Here is a 22,137-nt window from a genome sequence, read left to right as displayed (position 1 = left end):
TTATAACTGCAGACTTTTATATAATGTTACACTCCTTTCATATTTATAATATATGAACCATATTTTTTTCTGTAAAGAAAATCATATTTAAGTCAGTTTTCAAATTTATCAAATAATGGCATGTAGGGCCTATAAAAAGATGTAACATTTTTAAAATCAGTACTTTAAATCATGAGAGTTTTTATTCTAATAATAATAATAATAATACATTTTATTTGTATAGTGCTCTTCCCATGCCCACATATATATATGTGTGTGTGCGTGTCATAAATTCCTCAGATAAAAAAGGAAGTTGACACTAATTTGTTTGGAAAAAGACATGTAGGTTATGATAATTACAATATCTGTATTAACTTTATTCAGAAGAATGTCAAAATGGCACAGTCTCATAAGTGCTCAAATTGCCAGCCTCATGTACTCATAACTGTAAACCTACTTTTTGCCCACCACTGTATATATATATATATATATATATATATATACAGTATGTATAAAACTATTTGCCCCTTCCTGATTTCTTATTCTTTTGCATGTTTGTCACACAAAATGTTTCTGATCATCAAACACATTTAACCATTAGTCAAATATAACACAAGTAAACACAAAATGCAGTTTTTAAATGATGGTTTTTATTATTTAGGGAGAAAAAAAAATCCAAACCTACCTACCCTGTGTGAAAAGTAATTGCCCCCTGAACCTAATAACTGGTTGGGCCACCCTTAGCAGCAATAACTGCAATCAAGCGTTTGCAATAACTTGCAATGAGTCTTTTACAGCGCTCTGGAGGAATTTTGGCCCACTCATCTTTGCAGAATTGTTGTAATTCAGCTTTATTTGAGGGTTTTCTAGCATGATCCGCCTTTTTAAGGTCATGCCATAGCATCTCAATTGGATTCAGGTCAGGACTGTGACTAGGCCACTCCAAAGTCTTCATTTTGTTTTTCTTCAGCCATTCAGAGGTGGATTTGCTGGTGTGTTTTGGGTCATTGTCCTGTTGCAGCACCCAAGATCGCTTCAGCTTGAGTTGACGAACAGATGGCGGACATTCTCCTTCAGGATTTTTGGTAGACAGTAGAATTCATGGTTCCATCTATCACAGCAAGCCTTCCAGGTCCTGAAGCAGCAAAACAAGACCATCACACTACCACCACCATATTTTACTGTTGGTATGATGTTCTTTTTCTGAAATGCTGTAAAAGTGTTCCTTTTACGCCAGATGTAATGGGACATTTGCCTTCCAAAAAGTTCAACTTTTGTCTCATCAGTCCACAAGGTATTTTCCCAAAAGTCTTGGCAATCATTGAGATGTTTCTTAGCAAAATTGAGACGAGCCCAAATGTTCTTTTGCTTAACAGTGGTTTGTGTCTTGGAAATCTGCCATGCAGGCCATTTTGCCCAGTCTCTTTCTTATGGTGGAGTCGTGAACACTGACCTTAATTGAGGCAAGTGAGGCCTGCAGTTCTTTAGACGTTGTCCTGGGGTCTTTGTGACCACTCGGATGAGTCGTCTCTGTGCTCTTGGGGTAATTTTGGTCGGCCGGCCACTCCTGGGAAGGTTCACCACTGTTCCATGTTTTTGCCATTTGTGGATAATGGCTCTCACTGTGGTTCGCTGGAGTCCCAAAGCTTTAGAAATGGCTTTATAACCTTTACCAGACTGATAGATCTCAATTACTTCTGTTCTCATTTGTTGCTCAATTTCTTTGGCTCTTGGCATGATGTCTAGCTTTTGAGGTGCTTTTGGTCTACTTCTCTGTGTCAGGCAGCTCCTATTTAAGTGATTTCTTGATTGAAACAGGTGTGGCAGTAATCAGGCCTGGGGGTGGGTACGGAAATTGAACTCAGGTGTGATACACCACAGTTAGGTTATTTTTTAACAAGGGGCAATTACTTTTTCACACAGGGCCATGTAGGTTTGGATTTTTTTTCTCCCTAAATAATAAAAACCATCATTTAAAAATTGCATTTTGTGTTTACTTGTGTTATATTTGACTAATGGTTAAATGTGTTTGATGATCAGAAACATTTTGTGTGACAAACATGCAAAAGAATAAGAAATCAGGAAGGGGCAAATAGTTTTCACACCACTGTATATATATATATATATATATATACTATATATATTGTGTGTTCCATAGATTCACCCATTGTGGAGATATTATAACATAATACATGTATTTTTTATTCTGTAAATAGCCTCAAAGCTTATGTAGTAAACTTGTCCTAAATAGAATCATGTGCCAGATTTGCTTGTAATAACAGCTACTAATACCTTTTAATGGAGAAAAATACTGTGGAATTTTGTTTAATATATGTTATCATTTTATGTTTGCCTTTTCAAACATAATAATCATTTCTTTTATTTTGTATGAAGTATAATAATTAAGTACATGATAGCAATATGACAAGAAATTGCTATTAATTGATCTGGCAATGATAAAAAGTAAATATTTAGAAATGTTTTTGAACTAACATGTTATGTTACACGTTTTTATTAAATTTGATGAGACAAAACTCTTATGTGTTGCTGAAGAAAAATAAAAGTGTGGTTTTAGTATTAAACAGCCTTTTTTCTTTGTTAATTATTGTTAAAAAAGAAAGAAAAAACAGGAGAATTATTCGTAATTAGAATAGACAAACTTAAGTTTTAAAAGTTAACAAAGAAGAAAGTGTCTTGGATACAGAAATTAAAATCTAACAGGAGCTGATTTAGCTGATATCAAAGCCTAACTGAGAGATAATTTAACAACATGGTAATCTGTCTCGTTCGTCATGCTAATTCTCAGCCCCAGCAGTGAGGCAACTTGTACAATAATTAATGCACACCAGGCCACATAACATTAAATAAATGTTTCTCAATAAGTGCTTGAAATTCAGTGATAATTAGCAGCACTGCTTCTCTGTGACATGCATGCTTGTCTATGAAAAATTGCTTAATCTTCTTATTAGATCCTGAAGTCTTTTGTCAAATTGTACCTACCTTAAGAAGAAAATGAAAAAGTCTCAGAGGTTAATCATGGAAAAATCTAAACATTTTAAAGTTATAATGAACTTATTGAAAGATGTACAGTATTTTACATTAGCTTTCCAGAAATACAGTAAAATAAAATGTGATTAAACCATGATATTAAGATGCAATCATAAAATCTCAAAATTGCACCAGATTTAGAAACAAAAGGGAGATTTATTGACTTTTCTTGTATGTGCATTATCTGAATTGAACTATTCGTTTCCTTTATAATGCATAACGAAAAGAGTGTATTTTTGACTTCTGCAGAATTTTGAAGTTTAAGTGAGAACTCTAATACATTTTCAAGAGAAACAGAACTGATGCTGAATAGCTATTAAAATAACAGAAAATGAACGAATGAATCTATTTTTATGAGTAATTTGTCTATTCTTCTATCCATTTTCTGAATCGGTTATTTTCTCTGAATGATCTCTGGGAGATAGACATCCTGGCAGTACCTGACATAAGCCAAAAGCTAATCCTGTAGATGACACCAGAATTGCACTAATGTGCATACTCAAACAGTGATGGGTTTATCATTATTAACATTATTACATATTTGTCAGACACATTTACTCAGGGTGACTTACAAGGTCAGGACGAATTTCAGTTGTTATATGCATGTTCTTTGGAGCACAAACAGGTTAAGTGACTTCAAGTAAATGAGTTACATAGTGATTCTGAGGTGGTAATTTGCTTGATTAAAGACCAGGGTCCTAACCACAACACCACATCAATTTGTTTTAAGGTTATCAATCAACCTGGAGAAAACCACATGCAAAAAATGACTGGTCTGTGAATCAAACCAAGGTCAGACAGTAAGGGTAACCACTGTCCCTTCAGCCTCGGCCATTTATATAAAATTATTAATGGGCAAAAGTTAAATGCAAAAATAAACTGTTAGGATTTCTAGGAAATATTTTTTATACAAGGGCGGCACAGTGGCGCAGTGGGTAGCACTGCTGCCTCACAGTTAGGAGACCCGGGTTCACTTCCCGGGTTCCCCCTGCGTGGAGTTTGCATGTTCTCCCCGTGTCTGCTCTGGTTTCTTCCCACAGTCCAAAGACATTAAGGTTGGGTGCACTGGCGATATGGCAAGCCGAATTAACATTTAGAGATATCTCAAAATGGGTTTTAAGATATCTGGAAATGCATTTTAGATATCTCAAATTGAATTACAGATATCTAAAAGTGCATCTATTTTAAGATATCTAAAAGCATTTTATGATATCTTAAATAGATTTCAAGATATCTTGAAATGATATGCTGTACATTTTGAAATATCTGAAATGCATTTTAAGATATCTTTAATGCAATTCGAGATATCTTGAAATACGTTCCTGTGCATTTTGAGATATCGCAAATACATTTGAGATATCTTAAAATAACTTCCTGTGCATTTCAAGATATCTCAAATACATTTTGAGATATCTCAAAATCACTTCCTGTAACATTTCCTATTCTTTCAATGGGACTTCCTGTCTATTTCGAGATATCTCAAAATGAATTTGAGATATCTTGAAATGAGAAGGAAGTTATTTTGAGATATCTCGAAATATAATTTAGATATCTAAAAAGCATTCAAGATATCTTGAAATTCATTTTTTTTCAGATATCTGAAATACAGTTTTAGATATCTAAAATTAATTTCATGATATCTTAAAATGGGTCTCTGCTCCATTTCAGATATCTAACAATGTATTTCAAGATATCTCAAATTGTATTTCAAGATATCTAAAATGCATTTTAAGATATCTTTAAAAGGACACTCAATTATTTCAAGATATCTCAATAGCATTTTCAGATATCTACAATACAATTTAAGATATCTCAAATACATTTCCAGATATCTTAAAACAGCTTCCTGTCCATTTTCAGATATCTCAAATACATTTCAAGATATCTTAAAATGACTTCCTCACACATTTCAAGATATCTCAAATACATTTTAAGATATCTTATAATAAACAAGTAGTCCCATTGAAATAATAGGCAATTTTACAGGAAATGATTTTGAGATATCTTGAAATGCATTTAAGATATCTTAAAATGCATGAAAGGTCAATTTAAGATATCTGAAAATTCATTTTAGATATCTTGAAATGCAGACACAATTATTTTGAGATATCTGAAACTGTATTTGAGATATCTTGAAATACATTTGAGATATCTCAAAATGTATTGCAGATATCTTAAAATGTAAAGGAAATTATTTTAAGATATCTCAAAGCGAGTTTCAGATATCTTAAAAGTAAATTACATTTTAAGATATCCAAAATTCATTTTGAGATATCTCTAAATGTTAATTTGGCTTGCCATACTGGCGATCCTTAGTGTGTGTGTGTGCGCCCTGCCCAGGGTTTGTTTCCTGCCTTGCGCCCTGTGTTGGCTGGGATTGGCTCCAGCAGACCCCCATGACCCTGTCGTTAGGATATAGAGGGTTGAATAATGGATGGATGGATTTTTTATACAAAAAAAGTATGTTAAAAATCATATTAGGTAAACCAGCATATTCTTTTTCCATTTCACTGATAACTCGTGTCTTATCAAGTAGCATTGAATGCAAGAGAAGAACCAAACCTGGACAGAATGCCAGTGTATTTTAAGACACCCATTTACATCAGACAGGTTTAAGATTTCCAGTTAATGTTAATATACTGTGTGATTAGTTTCAGGTAAACCATATAAACATGAGGACATTAATATGCTTCACCTACATCTGAAGCAGTTAGCATTTAATCTCTGGCACAGACATGGCATAGAATGTCTTATAGAACACATATCTGTGTCAGTCAAATAACTTTATGAAAATTACAACCTGCCCTAGAAACATTTTATTACTTGCAATTTGGAGATGTAGCTCACTGTAGCATAGCACCATTCCACTTACTATCTGCAGTGGAAATACTGCTGCCCTACAGAAAATGAAGTAATTTTAAAATCATATGAATGTCTTCAAAACAACTTTCAGAGAGGGTCTTACACTCAAAGTTACAGATAATGTGTGGAAAGACAGTTTCCAAAGAATATATTACTTCACAGTTTGTGCTAGACATGGATTAGGTCAATATGAGATTCAGATTAATGTACAATTGTACATTGTACACACTTCCATGAGCATGTATTATCTAAAGTCTACCCGAAGTTGTATCCCACATACAGAATGTACTACCTGTAAACATCTTCAATTAGCCACATATTTTGGGTTATCCTAAACTTAAGTAGCACTAGACATCAATTTATACTATACTGTTGAAAGATATTGATGCTATAATACATCTTTACTGTCATATATGATAGATAGATAGATAGATAGATAGATAGATAGATAGATAGATAGATAGATAGATAGATAGATAGATAGATAGATAGATAGATAGATAGATTGACAATGTTTTATTTGCCCCCAAAGAACTTTATAGAAGATTTTATAGAAGCTCAAGAAAAATGTAACTATAATCACAAATAACAACCACCCAAACACACACATAACAATTTCTGGCTTAGATAATTGGAAGAGAGCTGTTGGAATACCATCCTTAATGGTTACTTTAATTTAATTGGGTTTCTCACATTTCCAGCATAATTTTGCTAAACCCAGATAATCATATACTACAAAATGTCTTCTTTATTCCCAGAGCAATCTTGAACCTTACACTTTTTTCTTTTAGTCTTTGATTGCATTGAAAATGGTACTTTGGGAATATTAAAACAAGGAAAATTAGATAATGTGTGTTGTATAAATTATATACAAGTAATGAAATACTGTCTTGCTTTTCTAAAAAGAAAAAAAAAAAACATTTATACACTACAAGCTTTGAAAACTGAATAAATAAAATAGAGGATCTTAAGTCTAGAAATTTTAGTAGTGCGCAGTAAAAATATATATTTTTAATTTAAATATAATTATTGCTATTAACATTTCAAGCTGCCTCAGTGACTAGAAAGATGTGAAATATCAAACAAGCCACTTCGGCATTATTTAGCTCTTTGCAGTTCTGTTATGATGTTCTTTCAAAAAAGTGAGATAAAACATCAAACTCTATTTTAAAACTGTGAAAACAGGATTTAGTGCAGTTTAAAGGAAGAAAAATAGTCAATTTCAATACTTACAGTTACTTGGCACCAAACACAGTGAAGGCCTGTCAATCCCTGATAACATTTAATAGTTTTGTGACATTTGTCGCATTTTGTTTGACAGTTTCCTTCCACCCAGAAATGATGCATAACCTAATAATAAGAAAGTATATCCCATTATTTTATTTTTACATATTTTACCAGATGTGCAATACTCCTTAGAATGTAATTAAACTAATAAAAAAGAGCGTACCTCAGTATTCTTTTTGGACTTGACATAAGTTTTAATACAGGATAAAGGTGCCCGTGATGCACAACGTTCATGAACTGTATACTTGCAAACTAAAGAAAAAAAAAATAATAATAAAGTTTTTCTAATCTGATAAAAAATAATGCACTGAATGATGGTATTGTAATACATACTATGCATTAACCAATATGTTTATTTGTTTAGAACAATACTTTGAAAAAATATATATTTTTAATAATTCAGTACTTTTATATTATTTTGATATATATTTAAATGCCCACATAATAAAGCCACTGATTAAGTTTATGTATTGTCAGAGACGCACAAATATGGGACAGCGTCAGGGCTGTAGTGTTGCCTGCACTTCCACTCCCAAGCATGTGAGGGTGCTGTCTCTAACAGGCTTTCCTCTTTTGCATCCAGAATGGATTCACAGATTGACTACTGACATCACTTCCTCTACTCCTGGACTGGAAGTTCTACCCCTTCTGTCTTGGACAACATATAAACCCACCCTTAACCGGTAGATGTTGCTCGCTGTGGTCTGAGTGTGACACAGTTCTGCATAAGAAGTAACTTCCTACATAGGGGAAACTTATCTTGAGACCCAAGTTAGCATATCCTGTTATGGTGATTACAACTTGATTTGTTTTTTTGCTTTCGTTACATGGGCCTTACTGAATTGGTACCCCAACACTTCATCCTGTCTTTTTTTATTTTATTACAATATATATACAATACACTGTAACCTGTATTTTTTTATAAGGGACAAAAGAGGTTAGCAACCCCAAAAAAATCTGTTGTAAATTGTAATGTTTACAAATATTTAACAAAGACAGTTGCTTTAAATGTAGTCTATATACTGTAAAGGAAAATAATTTCTGCAATAGGTCATACTCACATCTGCTACATTTAATTCTGGAACTACACACTTAAACATAATATACAGAAAATCAACTGTTGACTGTACAACTACCACGATAACATTATATATATAATATATATATATATATATATATATATATATATATATATATATATATATTTATATGTACTATCTGCCAAATAATACAAAGAGTACACAACATGTTTTATTGAAATCTTAAAGTTAAAAAAGTCAAAGGAGAGAAATGTATTAATATGTGACTTATGACATATAAACAACATTTATGAAATCATGTTTTTCAAAACGCAGTAGCTGATTTTTGCATCTATAGTATTAAAATAATGTTTTTTAAAAAGCATTAAACAGAGTGAAGAAAAACATTCAGGAGAAATCCAACTGTTTTTTATTTCACGTCATTATATATTCTTTTCCATGATGATATGACTATAGTAAACACCCATCGGAATGATATCATTTACCACTTATCGATTAAAAGTAATGTATAAACAAAGAAAATAAGCTGTAACCCTTCAAGCTTGATATTTCATTTTGAATGAAGTAAAACATACTTTTCAATTTACTTGAAATGTAAAAAGCACTTTGCATTCACTTTGTCTAGATATTGATTATTCATGATTAATTACACTATTATTGGAAAGAAGCCAGAAGTTGGCCCCTTCTGCTGCTCTTTTAGGGGCTTAAGAATTATACTTACATGAGCAACACAAGCCTTGTTTTCCAACTCCAATAAGCATATTTAAGCAAAGATTACAGTACGCAGGTTTGTTAAAGTGTTTTAGCCGCCAAACATGCTGACCATCATCCTTTACATTCTGTGACAAAATAAAAAAAGAACATTCAGTTTTAAGTATAATTTAATATTACCAACATTCGGTATGCATTTCATTTTATGTACATTTTTTCACTATATAATATATATCATTTTTGTTTATATCATATATATTTTTCATCAATGACCTGAACCACAAAAATAGCAATGACAGTAATGTGCAACTGTGCATAATACACTACATCAACACTATTTAATTCGGATAACCATCTGTCTTTGTCTTATTCAGTGCTTTGGGGGCTAAAGTCTATCCAAGGGACACACACTCACCCACACTTCCTTACAGTTGTTCAGTTTAGAGTCACCAACTAATTTAATGTGTAAACCTTTGGGAAGTGAGTAAAGGACCAGAATATCCAAAGGAAAAATCCATTCTCGGAGCACATGCAGACTCCAAACATACAGACCACCACGTTTTCCGGGTCTGTGAAGCTGTAGTGCTAACCTGTGGAGTATAATGAAGCCACCTGAATCATCATAAATATTTATGTTATTTAAAAAAAAAAACATTGTAAAGACTGGGTAGTGTCACAGTAGAGCCCTTGCTGAAGTCCCAGCCGAGTTGCCTTTTGCATTAAGTTACCTTTGTTTACTTATTTTCTGGAGATTCACAGTTAAACGATATTTTTTCAGGATAATTTGTGACTCCATATAACCACACTTTGTAGTTTTGTATGAGTGTGTTTTTGTGTGCCGTGTGATGAACTAATTCATCCTCTTTCAGAATTGGATCTGTGAAACTGTTCATGATGTATAAAGATCTCCACAGCTCAGAAAAGATCAATACAAATTTAACATGAAATAAGGGGATGCATTTATTTATTTTGTTATTTAAGTATTCCAGGACCAAATTCATAATTATTTTACTCTATTCTAATGGTGTGCTGAGGTGATGTGTTCTATAATATTTTGTACAGAATGTGCTTTCCAGCATACTTTGGTTTCTCTCTAAAATATTCTATTACTGCTTGAAATGGCCAATGACATACATTTGAAAGCATTATCTTATATACAACTGAAGTTTTATACAAAGCCCTTTAGCCTTTCTTGTCTTTTACCCACTTTCAGGTGAGCTTTATTGTTTTGAATGACAAAAGTCCATTAAATACATTAAGATTTTGAATCATAATCTGTATCATATTAAAATGCCTAATTTACATGTACACTATGTGTTAATTATCACACATACATTCCTCATTGATCACACATTGCACTAAAGTAAGAATGGAACAAAAGTGTCAAATTATTTATTCCAAGCATAATATATGCAAATGTTTTATAACTTGTTTATGTATATAGTACTCTTGATATTTAATAAAGCATAAGGTTTGCTGCATTGTAGCTTTTCAAAATCGAATTTTGAAAACAATTTAGAATTTTATCTTTGTATTAGAAAAATCACACCTTATTCCCTTTTCAAGTGAATATTCACCCTAGCAAGAAGAAATATGGTATTTATAAAAATGGAAATAGCTAAGGAAGAAGAAGAACAGGATGAAGAAGTGAAACTTCCCTCTCGGATTAATGGAGGAAAAGTAGGCCAACCTGATGTGAACTTCAACACTCAAAGAGAATTTTGCTATTGAGGTTGTGAAAGGGATGGGCAAGATATTGTTTTAAAAGAACACATACTAAAGAGAAAGTGTAAAATTAAACTTACTATACTTGTTAATTATGAAAAATTATTTTATACATACATTATAGTACTAGGGTGTTGTACCGTGAGCCATTATGAATGTAGAGAAAAGCCAAGCAAAATGACACCTTTTATCGGCTAACTAAAAAGATTACAATATGCACGCTTTCAAGGCAAGAAGAAGGGGCCTGAGTTGCCTCGAAAGCGTGCATATTGTAATCTTTTTAGTTAGCCAATAAAAGGTGTCATTTTGCTTGGCTTTTCTCTACATACATACATTATAAAATAGATACAATATGCTTCATGCTAAAATATAAGTTAAATTATTATTGGCTATAGCATTACACTTAGTTTTGCTAGGATAAGTTATGACTACCCATAAACTTGTAATATAACATACTGGTCTTTAAAATGGACCAGTGGCTAACTGGATGCTAATATGTAGTACAGAGACACAATCTTTAATGTGTGCAGTCTTTTAATACTTTAGATAGATTAATGTTCAACAGTTTTAATAATAATGAATTAATTAAATGTATATAGTATTTTTCTACCCTACAAAAAGTGCTTTACATAGACAGTGGTGAATCACTTCAATCACCACCAATGTGTAACATTCTCCTGGATGAGGCAACTGCAGCCATTCTTGCACCAGAACACTTTTACACAGACTATCAGAGCATAGTAATTCTGCTGTTATGTCTACTGAAACCATAACTTTTTGAGACACATCTTCTTGCCACTTTATCATAGTCAATGTATTAGCAGATCCATTTACATTTCTAGATGACGTTTCAACCCAGTATTTCCAAGGCAAATAGAATTTATTCCTAGACAGATTCTAGCAGTGCAATATTGTTCAAACATTTAAAAACCTTTAAAAAGGAAGCAAAGTGAAAACAGAAGAAAATCACAAGTTCTGATTCTATACCCAAATATCACATGGGAGCATGACCTTTGTGATATTCTGCTGCTACTAGAACAATAAAATCGATATGTTAATCAGTGATTCAGTAATATTTTTACCCAGAAAAGTGAACTGTCAATAGATATCCTAGTAAGCTAAAAGAATGCTTCATATTATTTTATTCACAAAGAACCTGAAGAAAGTGAAAAACATGAAATCATTGACAATCTTTTACTGTCATAATAGCATCTACCATGTCATAATTGTATGTATCAACAAACCAATATTACTGTTAAGTGAAGACTTTAAAACCATGAGTAAAATTATTTCTAAAAATATTTTAACCATAAACCAGAGAAACGTAATTTCTCTATGGTATTACTAAAGAAGGGTATAGTGGCACAGGGATTAATGGAGCTGTATCACTGCTATCGAGCTTTAGCTTGAAATCTGAGTACTGTTTGTGACTGCTCCTTCTCTGTGTGGATACTCAAAAGTTTACTTCCATTCTCCAAAGAAATCCAGTCTGGCTAACTGGTCATCCTCAGTTTGCAGTGTGTGAGTAAGTACAATGGAGTAGGGCTACAACCCGGCTTGCTAATGCTCAATGCATCAGTATCCCCTCCACTACAATCTTGGTACACTTCTTTACCCAACCACTTTCTTTTACCCAGCCTGTTTAAACTACTTTGTTCTGTTTCTCCTCAGCACTACATCCATTATCCCGCCTCTTAGTCTTTCTCTTAACTCAATTCATAGGACAGGACTGGACAGAAAACCTAGCTGTACTAGACAGGCTTTGAGTATAATAAACTACTAAGGATTTCCAGTCATCAAAGTGCATCTTCTGTCTGAACTTTCTCATTTCATGTTTGTTGCTACAGTGTCAATAAATTATGCTACATTAATTTATGAGGGTGTTGTTGCTATGAGTTAAGAAATAAAAAGAGAAGCACTGTTATGGAATACACATATTAATGTCTACTTCAGTATATGTATGTTGTATTTATTCTGACTACATATTTTTTATTTACTATTCCCCATATAATACATGTTTACTACATTTACTTTTGTATGTTTTGAATGCAATTTTATTATTAGGATAAGACTCTTAAAACAGATTTTTACATTCAGAGATAGAAATTACTTCAGGCCAAAAAGCAACATTTTGCTTTTATGGATGAAATATCCATTTTTGCTATTTTGATAATGTGCTTGTCAGCAACAATGTTTGAGAGATTCTTTCATTATATTCAAATAGAACTGAAGAAAATCCTGAACTCTGCTGCATTGAACACACTTTGTCTAATTATTTCTAGTTATGTTTCCTGATTTTGTGTAGTTAGCATAAACATAATTTTGTAGACCCCAACCTGGAAAGCACTCTCCCACAAAGTATGTGAACAGACAAACAGCAACCATATTTCCCCCCTTCAGGCTTTGGTGCTGAAGTTAGTCATTTATGATTGGAATTTTGAGATGCAGTCAAGCAGAGTTGAAAGTAAAGATCCGTGACAGCTGGTACAGTATCATCGATAAGCACAAATAAAACAAATTCAACAAAGTAAAAATGTTTACTGGTATCCATTTTGCTAACATCATAAAGAATAAAGGCACTGGTTCAAATATCAGTTTCCTGCACATAATATGAGTGTAACTTAGCAATTTTAGAGAGTGAATAATCTACACATTTTCAAGAAATGAAGGGAAGATGGCAATTACACAAATAAGCTGTGCAATGCAGAACAGAAGATACAGTCACTAAACATCAATAAGAATTTATTATTCTGTTTGCTTCAATGTCACATTGTTCGGTAAGAGTGTTCGGTAAGATTGCTGAAGCCAGTGTAAATTCATGAACAGATAAAACAAAGATTTTCAGATTTTATGTAAGACATAAATATTTACATAAAATAAGAAAAATTAAATGATTGCAGTCTAACACAAATAATATGTTCAATTATACTTTATTTGAACATTTTATCCATTGAATCAAATATCTTAGTAAGAGTAGGTTACTTATGTTTAAAAGATTTATTCGGCAAGTAACAAATATTTCACTGTAATATGTTTTGTGCTTTATGTATTTATTCTTAAAGTTAAAGTATTTGGAGCACATTAAAACACATTGTCAGTGTAATTAACTTGTTATGGATTGATCACATTATCCATAATAATAATGAAAAATAATCCATAACAATAAGCAATGTTTCAAGATGAATGCAATTCATTTATATAATTCCTAAAAAAATATTTGTAGTTATCAACATATTAATGGACGTGGTCTTGATTATCATCTTGTGACATGTTCTTAAAAGCACTTTTCTACCATTAACATAATATCTTTTTAAGGTTTAAAAATAATTCATTAGAAATATGTCAGTATAAGTTCACAATCACATGAAGATAATACATTATTTAATGAAAATGTATTCATTATGACTATCTATTTGCCCATCCATCCATATTTAGACCCCTTTAATTTTAATTAGACTCGGGGCTAAGGGGGCTAGAAGCACAAGGCAGAAACCAACCCTGAACAGAGCACAAGAGCACCACAGGGCACACCTATCCTCACAGCCACACTCACTCCAGGCCAATTAAGAGTCGATAATTAACCCAACTAGCACATCTTTGAGACATGAAACAAAAAGCTGTGAAGACCAACTTGGAGGTCCTGCAAAGTCCATGCAGATAGTGACTGGGCTGACTAACTCCAGGGCTAACATTAATTTACTGAACCATTTAGATTCATAAAGTCAGGATAAGTATGTTTTACAATTTCTGCCAATGTGGGCTAGTGTTGTATTTTTTCTATTATTATTATTATATGATATATTATGAATATTATTATGAATATAAACAAGAAAAAATGTACTCTTAATGCAGATAATAGAAAAAACAATGTGTGCAATTTTTGATGTTATATTCTCAAAAATTCACTACACATAAAAAATATGGTTTATTTTAATAACAGTTAATCCATTACTTAGACTTTGAAATTACTTGCCAAATGGCTTATACATAGTTTACATACTTTATGTATTACATACAATTATATGCCATACAGTATGCCCACCTAGCTACTGAATGCAGTTTTTAACAGAGCCGAGTATACTGAACATTTCTAATGAAACATTACCATCTAGTGGGCACAGTAATATAACACCAATCAAGCCTTTTCATTTCACAGAGATGTATGTTTATGCAGCTATAATACTTTTAACACAGAGTATTTTAGGTGCTATCATATCTTATCTTACACCATAATGCAAAATAATAACTCTGGCTATTATTATAATGTATGTTAATACATTTTTGTATTTAGTAATTCTACTGTTTTTTAAAACCCTGAGGACAATGGTAATTGGGCAATGCTTTCTTTGTAGCAGATCAAAAAGGTCAAGCATGCTAATTCAAACGTCCCTGGATCAAATGATTTATGTGTTTTATATCTGTATTTTCTGTTAGCTTGTTAATGATCAAGAAAGAGTTTATGTCACAGTTCTCATATACTGTTCTAGATCCATGATTATTCCACCTAGTTCTGGAGGCCTTCGGTGGTTCTGGTTTTCTTTCCTACTTCCTATTTCCTATTTCTTAATTAGAATGTGGTTCTTACTGTTAAAGTACTATGGTATTTAATGAGATGTTTTTTTCCACCTCTCATTCTGCTGTGCTGTGGTAACCATTTTACATTTTATATTTCTTACAAAAAGTTCATTAAAAGAACTGACTAATAGAACTACTCAGTCCTACTCATTATTTCTTTCTAGGTATTTAGACAAACCTTCAATTTTAATATGGACATTTGCTGTAAATAGTACCAATTTAGATATGCCAGTGCTGCATTTAATTTTACTTGAACCTTAACCTGCAAGTGCTTTGTCCTGGGTATGACATTAATCTGCATCCAGCCCTGCAAGCAGGCCCTCTAAGTTACAGGAAAACACTTGGGGGATGGTGGCAGGACTGGCACTTCAGCTACTGTAAATAAAACCCTCACACTGCTCCAGTGTGGTGCTGAGTTGTCACCCGCTACACTCAGGTCCAAATCCAGGTGGTTCTTCATGGTGCGACAATATGCTATCATCACATGCTCCCAACCTCCTCCTCCTCCTTACCATTAACTGTTGTGGTAAAAAGATTAATCTTACAGTTGTAACTTTTGGGGTGAATAGATTAGAGATACTGGAATATTTGCTATAAGGTCATTATACAAACATAACATTTGCCACCACTTCAAACTACCTCTCACATTAACATCTCAACTTGGTCGCCCAGCAATACAATAAATGATAACACTTTAGTTTAGGTACTCAAATAATGCATCCATTACTCATTTACTGTTATGTAACAAGACCTTAACAAAGGCTTATTTTGGTGTTCATGATACTTGCAAAGCATGTTTAAAGTGGCTACCGTAAATACCTGCATATAGGACGCATTTTTTTTCTTAAGAAGAAGGCCTAAAAACCCAGGTGCGTCTTATACATAGATACAGTTTCTCTTTCGGTTTGTACATGTTCAGTTTCTCCCTGTGCATTTCCTGTGCAGTGAGCGAGCAAGCAAGAGAGAGAGAGCGCGACACATACACACACAGGTGCGGGAGAGAGAGGCACACACACACACACACAGAGGTGCGCAAGAGAGAGGCACATACACACACACACACAGGCGCACGCGAGAGTACGAGAGGCACACACAGGCACACATGAGAGAGGCACACACAGGCGCTCCAGGCTCACGAAAGAGAGAACGAGAGAGGGAGGACTGGACGCATAAGGTAGAAAAGGCTTGTTTTTGTTTTCAGTTCTGTTTACAGCGATCAGTTCATAGTGTGCATTGTGGAAATGTTACTTTTCCTGGTGATTTATTAACTTACAGATTTTTCAAACGTTCTTTTTTTTCCCTGTGCTTAAAACTCTTTAAAAAAAAATGTTTTTAGCGAGCGGTTCCTAGCACTATAGCATGAACTATTGTAGTATTAGTTTTATCTGTTGTTCAAGGTTTTCTCAGTGTTATTCAATGCGTGATGCTCTGGGCGTGTAGACAGGAGCGTCCATTGGGCTTTATGATCGTGTGCGCCTGTGTCAGTGCCTCTTCTTCGCTTTCGATGGCTGTGTGACGGGGACAGAGAGGAGTAGTTTGAATCCAATTTGAATTTTAAGGTTTGTTTTCAAGTGACAGTCGGTTAGCAGTGCTGCAATTGTAGCTATTGGGGTGTGCCTCTGTCCGTGCGCGATTAGCCGTCGCCCCTGCACTGGCATTTCACACCATTTCAAATTAAAGTATTTTTCAGGTGTAGTGTCGCTAATACTCTATCGATTTTGGAGAATGACACTGCGTTTGAAAGCTCATTTTACAATACATCCACCTGTATGCCTTATTGTAATGTTTGGAAATTGTTTTATTTTGAATTTTCACACCACCGATACGTCGTTTTTGCCGTCTAGTATGTTTCTCGCTCTTTGTTGTTATTCAGAGAGACTCCAGCCTAACACAAATGCATGGATACAATCACTGGCGCTGGCGGCAGCAGCTTTTTATTAGCAACTCAAAATCAGGATGCATCCTATAAACAGGTACACAGGTTTTTCCATGGTTTTTAGGGTCAAAAATCCACTGCATCCTACACATGGTATCATCCTATATGCGGGTATTTACGGTATTCATTCCTGCTCAGTGTGGCATTTGATATGCTGGTAAAAATAATTCTGAAAATAAACGTTTCAAAAGCCTTATATTGAAGTATGCAATATTAAGAGACATATGTCTCACTTAAGCCATCTCTGACCGTTCCAGAGATACATCATTTTAGTAGACCACATTTATCGGTGCTTTGTAGGTGTTATGAACACCAACAGAAGCCTTTGTTAAGGTCTTGTTATATAAGAATAAATAAGTAATAGATGCATTTTTGCAGTTCCTAAACTAAACTATTAACTAATAATTAGTCTTTCCAGGAGACTACATCTCCACACCTCATAGCCAATAAATTTTTCAGTTTTCTTATCTCAGGTTAAGAATATGAAATAACAATATACAATATATGTTCATTTAATCTTAAAATTTTATCAATGCATATTTTTTTCCTAGATTTCATTTTTTTTAACAAGGAAGTCCTAGTCAGATGACCATGCTTTCCAGTGAGTTCACAGCACATTTTTCAATAAATCTTACCCTTAGCTAATATAAACCATCAGTCAAACAACAGCAGAGATCTTCCACTCAGAATGTCTCACTTGTTCCGGATTTTATACTGAAGTCCGTTTCTTGCAATTGCCGTTTGTCTCCATAATTGTATCTGGAACAGAACTGCCCTATTTAAAATAATTTTTGACCGAGACAAAAAAGGGCTTTCAAAGGGCACTAAGTGGAAAAGGTGGCAAAAAGTTCAGATGTTAAAATAACAAAAAATATATAAAAGAGTTTCAACGTTCAAAAATAGCAACCAAAAACGTAAAAAGGCAAACAAAATCTCCTAACACTAAACTAATATCCCTTTCCTCACTGTCACCAAGTCATTTGTTTTTAATTTGGCTGCCAGGCTGTGCACACCACCTGGAATGGCTGGGTGATAATGTCAGAAGCCACACCCATGTGATGTCATCGGCCACACACACTACTGACAACACTATTTTGGTTTCTGTGAAAACAATAGAAATGATGGTAGTGTCTAAAAAGCAAAAATTGTTACATGCTAACACCAATAAAATAATGTAAAAATATCATAAAATGCAGTAACAATATCCATAAAGTAAAAAATAATAAAAAGTTATTTATAATGTCCCCACATGAACTCACGACAGGCATGAGCTATGGCGAAAGTATGTCCCTGGAACTATACAATTTCCAGTATTAGCAGGGATTCATTTCCTTCAATAACTGCATTTTGTAATAAATACTTAATTTCCACTTTTTTCATATCTTAACAGTGTCTTGCCCTGATGCAATATATGTGTTAGTGTCCTTTTTTCTTTCAGTTTTGGCTTTTATATTAGTTATAACAAGATGAAATGATGTACTGTACATAATCTTCAAGACATTAAACTTCAGCAGGAGATCACCTTGTAGTCATAAGGTTTAACCTCATAACTGAACAAAAATCATCACAGTTTTATCTCTTGTGTGTCACACTTTATACTCTTCCTCCACTCTTTTAAAATCTGCACTGCTTTCTATATTGAAGGACAGAAATATGTAGAAATGTAAAGGTGCATTTCATTTGCTTTTGTAAATGTAAAACATTTTTATTATCTGCAGTAGGCATTTCAGTAATTCCATCCATCCATCCATCATCCAACCCGCTATATCCTAACTACAGGGTCACGGGGATCTGCTGGAGACAATCCCAGCCAACACAGGGTGCAAGGCCGGAAACAAACCCCAGGCAGGGCTCCAGCCCACCGCAGGGTGCACACACACACATACACAGCACTCAGTAAGGACAATTTAGGTTTCAGTAATTCCATTTTTTATTCCAAAACATTCTCTCAGCTTCTCAATTATTGCTTTCTCATACTGTTACATATCTATTTTGAATTTACATTTACCACCACTAAATATGTTTTACCTAGGTGAAGAGTTTCATAATCCACATCTTTGAATGCACAACACGTTAAACTTTGTGGTGGTTTAGCTACAATGGCAAGAGGCCACGTCAGCTTCTACTCCTATCAGCCAAGAAAGCATAGTCTGCAGTGGGCACAGGCTTACCAAAACTAGCTAGTTGAACAAACTTATATCAAAAAATATTTTGAAATCTCGGTATTCTAAAAATCACAGCTGTATATATTGTATTTTTCTCTATTCCAGCCCTTCTTTTTGCCTGCTATTTGTCAAGACTCCTCCAGTCTGTGTCATTTGCTATCCAATGCTTGTTAAATGGCAGTGAGATTGGAGTGAATGAGGGATACAAAAGGGTTGAGCTTCGATTGTGCAGTTGTTTAAGCAAAGTGTATTATTTTAGCCAAGAGGGTTTTTGCTATTTTATTAACTTTCTATCTTGTCTATTGGGTTTACACATCTTATCCTGTGTTGTTCTTCTAGTTTTGGTATCATGACCCTCCATCTCAATTTTTGTACTCGGTTATTGTTTTGGCCTATTTGGATTTAATCACTGATTCTAGTTGCCAGCTTGTAAATGCCCTTCTTGAACAATAGAATTTTAAATTAAAACTATTTGAAATTAACCTATTTTAAATGTTAATTAGCACACAGCAGGCCCCTGTGCAAATGGCAGTGTATCTTATTTGAAGCTGCTAATTAATTACATTTTGCAATGGTATACTCATTATTTGGCAACTAACAAAATATATTTTGAAAGAAATAACAGAGCAATTTTTTAGCAAATAAAGCAAGGAAAACTAATATTTGATAAATTATTTAAACTTTAAACACATCTATTCATAGAATGCCACAAATAAATGGTGAAAGTGCAAACTTGATATAACATAACATCAAAACCACTTAATACAGTTAGGGATTGTGACTGAAGAACACAAGGAAATAAACAACCCAAGACAGGACATCAGTTTATCTCAGGGTCTACCCAAGCACACACCTACACTTAACCAGGGCCACCTATCCAGCATGTCTCTAGAAAAGAATACAGAATAAAAATGCATGCAAACACGGGGAGAATGTTCAAATCTCATTTGGACAATGGGCTTGTGATTCCTATCTGGGATACTGGATCCATGAAGCAGCAGCACCACACACTAAACCAACATGATAACCCGAATATGCCTAAAATATTTGTCTAGTTACAGCAGGATATAATCTAGTAATCAGTAATTACACTTTAGTGGCCTCAATCTGTCTTTTATGAATTTTGCTTTTTACTGAGAAATGTAATAATGACATTAGTGTGTATGTACAAGATAGTATTAAAACTAATAAACATGTTTGGTTATTGATTTATTGCAACAACAGTCATTGCTTTTCCATTTTAAATGGTAATATCTAGCAATCAGTTTAACGATTATGGTTTGATCTACCTCAGGACCATAAGGGGACAGGGAAAGGAACCAAGCCTGGATCTGATGCCAGTCCATTGTAGTGTAAAGTGGAACACATATTTGTAAAGAAATTTTAAATAATTAAGGGAATAATTCGTTAAATAGCAATCTGATGTATTGTGTATAGAAGATATTATTCTGTTGTAAAGCAAGCTGTTTTTTAAAATATTCAGGGTATTTGGAATGGATTCCTAAGCACAAATTTAATAGGCTGGTTAGGCAGAGATATTAAACTTATGATTGCCTGCCACTCTCTGCCTATTCATCTGATTATATTTGTGCTTAGAAAAGGAAATACATCTCTTATTGCGAAGATGCTACTGATGACTAAACCTTTACTATAAAGACAACTCCTTTCCATATTTCTCTCCCATGACTGTCTTTGTCTATCCATTTCTTAAAATCACTTATTTGATTTCAGAAGAAGTCAAATGAGCACAAAGTTGTTGAAATAATAACAAACAAAAAGAGAGCACATTGGAGTAAAGCCTTAATCAGACATGGGCATTATGGGAGGACCTTTGACGCACTAATCAGGCAGGGAACCTAGTAATAGAGAAGGGAAACGTTCAGAAGGATGAATTCAAAGGGGAGATATGCTATCACTTCTACCCTGGTCTCAGAAACCTACCCTTTCCACTCCACTGACAATATAAAAAACAACATTTATCATTAACTTCCAAACTAGCAACAGCTGGTGACAAATCTTCTGCCTCAGAACTTAAGTGACTTTCCCACAGCTATTCACAAACCTTAATTCGGTTTCTTTGTGTTTAATTTATAATCGGCACTAAATGGGACCAGCATCCAAGACCCCGACCCTTCATCTTGTGTTCGTTGTCTTCATTGTGCTCTCCAAAACCCTAAACTGGGTTACACCCTTTTAAGAATGTTAACAGTTTTGAAATGAACAATGATGACTTATTATAATAACAAAAATAATCCTCCTCATTTATCAGAAGTTCTTTGAAATATGCTATTTTTGTTCTCTTTTCTATATTTAACTTGACTACAAACAACTCTGTTTTATAAAGTAATATCCACAGAGGTAATCTGATGAATCAGAAATGCTACTAAATAAAATGTGTATATACAAACTTTCAGCAGCTACCATTAAATACTAATATTAATAGACAGGATTCATGCACTGACCATCAAGAATGCTAGTTTTGCATATTAGCAAATACAACTTAATAAAGAAGAAAAAACACAGCTGTGGTCAGGTTCTTTAGACATTTTCAAATACTTTGGTTTTGCCTGTAACAACAAAAAAATTGAATACACTAGTTGTAGCTTTGCCTAAATGTTACACTGTTTTGAACCTACATATTGTATGCAGTATAATGCAAGGGTCTTAAAACACGAAAGTTTATCTTCTTGGAATTTTGCACAATTTGAAGCCAAGCTTAGATAAGATGACAGTCCACCAATAAATCTAAATTCACATCTTTGAAATGTGAGATGATAGTAGAGTCCCAATGAATGGTTAAACAAATCAC

General features: G+C 33.7%; 1 protein-coding gene across 1 annotated transcript in view; it reads right to left on the bottom strand.

The window, feature by feature from the left end:
• Window positions 1-22,137, bottom strand: part of dgkb (diacylglycerol kinase, beta) — a 738,105-nt gene that overhangs the window by 472,806 nt on the left and 243,162 nt on the right. The window contains exons 10-12 of the mRNA XM_039736618.1: window positions 8,938-9,055; window positions 7,340-7,428; window positions 7,123-7,239 (exon numbers count right to left, since the gene is read on the bottom strand). Of these exons, the coding sequence (XP_039592552.1) occupies window positions 7,123-7,239; window positions 7,340-7,428; window positions 8,938-9,055 (324 nt within the window). The remainder of the gene's footprint in view (window positions 1-7,122; window positions 7,240-7,339; window positions 7,429-8,937; window positions 9,056-22,137) is intronic.

This window comes from Polypterus senegalus, chromosome 15, assembly GCF_016835505.1.
Source record: "Polypterus senegalus isolate Bchr_013 chromosome 15, ASM1683550v1, whole genome shotgun sequence".
NCBI lineage: Eukaryota > Metazoa > Chordata > Cladistia > Polypteriformes > Polypteridae > Polypterus > Polypterus senegalus.
The sequence above is the reverse complement of the archived record's forward strand: the minus strand, read 5'-3'. Positions and strand labels throughout refer to the sequence as shown.